This window comes from Pantherophis guttatus, chromosome 2 (assembly GCF_059756535.1).
Source record: "Pantherophis guttatus breed Tessera chromosome 2, ASM5975653v1, whole genome shotgun sequence".
Classification (NCBI taxonomy): domain Eukaryota; kingdom Metazoa; phylum Chordata; class Lepidosauria; order Squamata; family Colubridae; genus Pantherophis; species Pantherophis guttatus.
Genome location: NC_142064.1, coordinates 189,434,490 through 189,441,505, shown reverse-complemented (window position 1 = coordinate 189,441,505; position 7,016 = coordinate 189,434,490). Strand labels below are relative to the sequence as shown.

The following is a 7,016-nucleotide window of genomic DNA, read 5'->3' as shown; positions in this document are numbered from 1 at the left end:
TTGCCAGTCACTTTGCTGCCCTGGCCTCTTTGCCTCGCTGAGCGGTCGATTTACCTGGGCCATACCAAGAGGGCTCCGCGCGTCTCGGGGGGGGGGCGAAGCTGCAGAAAAACCAAAAGCACAGAAACGCCCCCTGCTTTTTTTGTTTGTTTGTTTTTCCCAAAGCAAAAGTGGAGGGGGGCGGGGGCGCTCCTCGCCTTAGTTTGACGCACGTGGTGGGACCGAAGGCGGGAGACGCCTGTTGCTCGGGTAGGCAAAGCGGAGGCAGGACGATCTGCGGCTGCGCCTGGGGAGCCGCCTCGGGTTTCAGAAAAAAACGCGGCGTTCGAACTCAGGTGTGTGGCTCACTACAAATCCCAGCCGGCTCCGCGGCGGGCGGTTTTTGTCCCGCACTTTACCTCGTGCGTTCTCGGCCAGCTGGAAAGGAGGGCGCCAGAGAGAGATTCCTCCACAGCCGAGGAAGCGGCGGCAGGTGGCTGGAGCCTCCCGGGGAGCGGTCACCGTCTCTCCCTCCGCGGCTCCCACGCCCGTCGTCCGCCCTGGCCGTAGCGGGCATGGCTGAATTCTTGAACCAAGCCGCCGTGGTGGGCTTCCTTCGGGAACACGGCGGCAAGGTGCGCAATTCGCTGCTGCTCGACCACTTCAAGCCGCTGCTGGACGTGCCCAAGGCGACGCCGGAGGTCCGAGCTGCTCTCCGCCAGCGCTTCATCTACTTGGTCAACAGCGTGGCGGTCGTGCAGGTCTCGGAGGGGATCAAGTTGGTCGTGCTCAGAAAAAGGCACCAGTTGGTCCCGGATTCCTCCGATGCGGAACCGAGATCGTTCGCCTTCGGGGACCTGTCTGACGAGGAAACAGAAGGCGCCGATTCTGGAGCGCCCGCTTGCCCTGCCGGCTTCGTGGCGCCTCGGAGCTCGCCTGGAGAGGAAGACCCTGAAGCGCATCGGACGATCCCTGTGATCCAGTTGAAGAACCTCTTTCAAAGGGGAGGCTCGGAAATCCTCAAAGTTCCCAGTGTCAAAGACCATTTGGCCCCCAAAGGTGCCTCCCCAAAGCCCTGCATGCTGCCAGTCCGCTCTGTGCCCCCTTCCAGCAACGCTAAGAGATCTGAGGAATTGAACCCTGAGCAAGACAGGATCCCAGTCCAAGATGCTCTCCAAGTGGCTCCCTCTGCCATCCTCCCTTCTACCTCCCCTCATACTAAGAGGCGGCAGCTAAATGAAATGGGGCCCAAATCCCCTTCCCTGAGAAGGGGGTCAAAACCACTAAAGGTGGGCGAGGAAGCTGACAGCACGGCCGATGTGCCCTTGGAACCTGCTGAGCACAAGTGGGTGGTGAACGTCACAGCCGGCCAGTGGTCCCAGCAACTTCATGGCTTGCTGCTCATTGACCTGAATCTGGCGAGCAAAAGAGATTTCATGAGCGGCTTCACAGTTCTCCACTGGGCAGCTAAAAGTGGAAATTGCAAAACGCTGAGCAAAGTCATAGAAATGGTTGAGAAAGGAGGTATTCACATTGATGTAAATGCTAAGTCCTTTGGGGGTTATACTCCGCTCCATATTGCTGCTATCCATGGGCAGGAAGAATTTATTGCCCAGCTGGTCAAAGTTTACAATGCCAAAGTCAATTTAAGAGACTATAGTGGGAAGAAACCGTTCCAGTATTTAAAAGAAGGCTCTTCTTTTGCAGTCAGACATCTCTTAAATGACCCTGGTCTTCACACCAACACTGGACAGAACCCTTCCACCAAGAAGAACATAAAAGTGGCTGCTTCTATCTTGAGTTCCACCAGCACTGTCCTGGGGCTTTTATCTGACGATATTGCCTTCTATGAACTGACAAAAGGCTTGAAGAAACCTGCTCCTGTCAATAAATTTCTTAACATAGCCACAGCCCCTAGGAGGAAGTTGAAATCCAGAAGGGCTTTTTCTTCTTCTTCTTCTTCCTTGTCTCAGGCCCTGGAGGAAGAACAGAATGAAACTGCATCAAAACATAGACCAATTTCAGAATTGTTCTTTGGTCACTTACCTCACTGACTTCGAGTAATATCAACATTTAATTAGACTTGGGAAGATCTCACGTTCACAGAAAAACATTTTGCTTTGTAGTTTTGAATATGTTTCAATTTAAGTCTAACCTAAGGAGGAAAAAGAATCATAGGATTATGATTTAACTTGATAGTTGCTGCTTTCCAGCATTTGATAAAACAGATTTTTTTTCAACCAAATCTTCATTTATTAAATGTGAATTGTTGAAGTTTCATCTGAATTTTATCCATTGGGTGGGAGTTATTTTTTTCCCCAATAAAAGGTAAGATTTAGGTGCAAATTTCCATGAAAATCAGTTTAGTAAGGCAACAGTCCTGCAATACTTGAGGAAAAAATCCTACTGAAATCAGTGGACAGACTTCTGAGTAAGCACTGATAGTATCAAGAATTGACATATAAGATATATATCAGATATATATTGACATATAAGATATAAGATTATTTTACTTTGAAACAAAAATATATTTTATTCATGCATGCTGTTCTCAAAAGTCTCTTAAATGTCCTGTTGTGGGAACAAAAACATTTTTATCATTTCTTGGCATCCTATCCTATTCCATTAAAGTAGATTTAGCAAATTCATTTGTAGTAGCTCCCATCTCCTAATGATGTGCCATTTATTAGGTTTGGAAATGATTTTTGTACAATAATTGAACAAGGTCCCATTTTATATCAATCTATTTTTCAGCTGATCTGATTTATGCAGTTGAAAAGAAAGCAACTGTAGTAAAACTATATTTTTGTTTACAATCTAAAACTTCAGACTGATACTTTTCCATTAACTTTTTAAAAATAAATTGGAAAAAGTAAACACGCATGGCTTTTAGTAGCCAACTGAAGGTTAATTTATTTTATAAAAAATTAAAAGCCTCTATTAAATATATTTATGCATTTACTATGTGTAGAATATAAAATGAAATTATAAATCTAGCTCATGCCAACTTTAAAACAAAAGAGAAGATTAATACCTCTACCTCACTGCAATAGTTATATGACTAGTTAAGACTTTTTATTTAGAAAAAGCATACAATCCTAATTGCACAATTATTGCCTTCAGTTGATAATACATTGGCAATTATAATATTCTGTCCTAAAAAACATTTGAAAATATAGTAAGAAAAATTCTATTTAGGATATTTATTTTTACACAAGAAGGAATCAAAATGTAACATATTAAGCAGTTATTTTTATATTATTAATTGTATAAATATTCAAAGTAAATCTGTTTACAGTTTCAGCCTTAAAATTCATTCAATATAGGATCTTAAATTTATTGTGAAATTCTCAACATCAAGTCCTTCTAGATTTGAAAATGCTTTTCATAAACTGTTATGAAAGCCTTGTATAAATGAAATGACTTCAATCCCACTTTACAAATAGATGTATAGTCGTTTTGTGTATATTGATTTAATACAGTTAATTACTCTTTGGAATTAAATAAGGACTCTGAAACTGATATGGGTTTACAGGGAAGAACATCCCAAGCAGGGGTGGGTTCTACTTCCCTTTACTACCGGTTCGCAACGGGGCCGCGCAGAAGCATTCTGATGACATCGGGGTCGGTGGGCAGAGCCTCCCGCCAGTTTTACTACCAGTTCTATAGTTTTACTACCAGTTCTATAGAATCGGTGCGAACTGGGGGCAACCCATCACTGATCCCAAGTAAATGTATACAGAAATTTTGTGCCTTTCTAATGCTGTTTGTACAATGTATAAGTGCTGTTATCATGATGGAATTTATTTTTATGTTATGTTTCTAAGCCAAAGCCAATTTAAATCTGAAAAATTCGCATGAACTGAAAACATGATGTGACAAATATGACGGTACAGTCTAGAGATAAGAAAACCATCCCCTGTAGTAACTGTAGTTAATAATTCAGGTACAAACAGAAGAATAATAATTATCCCTGTTGGAAATCATCTTATGTAGGAAAAGACTTCCTTAACTGAATATCTGATTTGACTTTCAAAATGTATTCACAGATATATGACACATATTTCATGGAAGACATTTACTTTGGAAAATGAAAAAAATATTTAAGTAAAAACTGAAGCATAATTCTATAGGATCATGCGTAAAAGCCAAGTGATTATTTAACTCCATATTTCTAATGCTGAATAGCAAAATATAAACTAATATATATTTGTAAACTTGTAAATCTGACAGATTTAGCAAATGCATCTTGAGTGGTATACAAGCATGCCTGCAAAATCCATGTAGTTTGGTTGGGAATATAACAAGGTCAACAGGCAGCTTTAAAGAAACATTTCTTTCTCTGATGTAATTTTCTTTAGAACTGTCTTGAGCGTCACAGATGGTGTTTTTAAAAATCCATTGTTCTGCTATAACAAAATGGACAAATAGGCTAGCATATCTGTTTACAATAGTTTGGTTGTTTAATCCGCATTAGTAGTTTCAATTTTCAACTGTGGCATTTCACTAGACTACTCTGAAACTCTTTTCAAGGTCAATGGTTTTCAGAATGTTTTTCTTATCAACCTTGCATTAATAAAGGCAATGCTTCTTATTTTTGCATATGTATGTTCATGTGTGCATGGTATAATATATCAAACCCTACAAAATATGGCAGCAAATGTGCTTTAATATGGAGGAGATATGAAATATTTACTGTTCACATTCTTTGAAAATAATTTCCAGGGACCACAGTCTACAAAATTTGGATAATGTACACTTAACATGTGGCATATTATCAGCCAGTTTAATGAAAGAAATGAAATGGGGTTCCCAGTTTAGTAGAATTAGGGATAGACAAGAGTAGCATCCTTCTCTTGGTCATTTAACTGTGAAACATTTTGCCCTAATTATATTTCTTTCAGCAGTACTCTGTTCTGATACCAAATCTTGAGAACATTTAAAAAGCTAATGGTGATTGCACAGTTCTTGTTTATATAAAGCCTCTCTCATACTTCTAGAATGGGAGGAACACAAGATAGTGATAATAGAGGTAGAACAATCTATTCTGTTCTCACTGGAAAAAAATTGGGAGGAAGAATCAACCCTGTAAAAGTGGAAATAAAATGAGGGGATTCTTTTCAACATATACAGATGCATCCAAAAATATTGGTACCCTCCACTTTGGTGATGTTTGTTAAATCATACGTCAAAGTATCTGCTTTGTAGATTATGGACTAAAGAATGGTGGATGCCATTTACAATATTAATTTCAATATATTTCATGGTAAATTGGGATTCTTTGAGACAAAGGGGAGGGGTACCAATACTTTTCCAATATTAGTCTACATGGGCACTAACAATTGACAACAACTTGGTGATACGCAATTAATGAATCCAATACTTTTGACTTTTTATATATATGCAAGAGTGTAGATGGTTTTGAGCAATCTCTCTCAGTCCAGCTCATGTCACAGGGTTGTTGTGAAAAACAAACAAACAAGAAAGGCCAGTACCCCATCTTGAACACCAAAAAATATATTCCAATTAATATTGATAATTAATATTGCTAATAAAACTGGACTATTGTTCACAATGTTATAAGTGTGAGTTCCTGTCAGAAAATGGGAGAGCTCTATTTCAGAAACACTGCACCCTGAGATACAGTTTTCACTACCTGCATCTAAAATTGATAATGCACTTTCCTTTCTTAGGAGGGAATATATTATTATGCACCTTTAAAACTCTTGAAACAAAACAATTGGAACTTTTCCATAAAGCGTCATTTTTCATTTCCCAATACTGTAATATGATTTGCTTCTGCAGAGCAAATACTTCTCCTATAATGAGAATTGGATTAGTTATGGGTAATTCACCCTATTCAAAAGATATAGTGGATAGTTAACATCTAATATTACTGCTCAGAGAATAACAGGCAGCCTACCTCTGAGTTAGACGTAGTTAGACCATCTAATGACTCAAACCAGAGCAAAAAGGGTGGAAATGTTTATGTCTTGCATGTCAATCTTGCACTTAGAAAGCTGTAAACACTTACAAAAAAGAAATCTTTATACAGTTGTTCACTTGCCACCCCTTGAAAAGGGTGATAGAGAAGAAATTGATTAGAACCAAAGGACCTTCAAGATAAAGCTTGTATCGGTGGTGAGTTTCTACCGGTTCGGCCTGGTTTGGGTGAGCTGGTAGTGACAATGGTGAGCTGAGAGTGAACCGGTTCTCTCTGACAGTTAGGTTGGCCCTCCCGCCCACCCCTGCGTTATACATACCTTATATTTGGTCATTTTTAGTCCAGCTGAAAGGCGCGGCAGAGCAGATTGCTGCATCTCAGCTGTTCCATAATACACTGCACTTGCGCGAAGCACGTGCATGATGCAAACCAGTGGTAACACCGGTTGAAACCCACCACTGGCTTGTATGCAGTGGTAGGTGCTTTCTTGCTTCTTCTTCTTAACAATGATGAATCTGAATGAAGGATTCAAACAGAACTTCTTGTTCCCAGGGAACAATAACTAACAGATTACAATACAAGAGGGGGTGGAGGAAGAAAGATGTGAGAGACAATGGGAAGAAATGTCTAGAGAAGTGAGGAAATCTTTCTTCCTTAAGAGATTAAGAATGTGATGTAAAATTCTCACAAGTCCTACTAAACTGGTTGGTTGGTTGATTGATTGAATGATTATATGCCATCAAGTCATTTTTGACTCATAGTGATCATATAGACTTTCTCCGTGACAGTCTATATCTAACCTATACCTTTAGGCCTCCCAGCGGTACACTTGTAACCAAGTCCATTCATTTTGCTGCTGGTTATCCTCTTCTCTTTCCATCCACCTTTCCCAGCTATCAGGGCCTTCTCCAGAGGGCTGGATCTTTGCATAATAGTGTTCCAAAATAGGATAATTTGGACCTGTCCATATGTGCCACGAATGAGAACTCTGGAATGACTTATTAGTTGTTGGGGAGGGGTTGGCTTCCAGCACGTAGCATAGTTATTTGCCAGCCAAATAGCATAGGCAGTCAGTTTTCATCTCATTGTGAAA

The 7,016-nt window shown here is 40.4% G+C and overlaps 1 protein-coding gene across 1 annotated transcript; it reads left to right on the top strand.

The window, feature by feature from the left end:
• Positions 1-235: 235 nt before the first annotated feature.
• Positions 236-4,573, top strand: SOWAHA (sosondowah ankyrin repeat domain family member A). The gene has a single exon (XM_034404647.3). The coding sequence runs from the start codon at positions 555-557 to the stop codon at positions 2,031-2,033; it is 1,479 nt and encodes a 492-aa protein (XP_034260538.2). The 5' UTR covers positions 236-554; the 3' UTR covers positions 2,034-4,573.
• Positions 4,574-7,016: the final 2,443 nt, after the last annotated feature.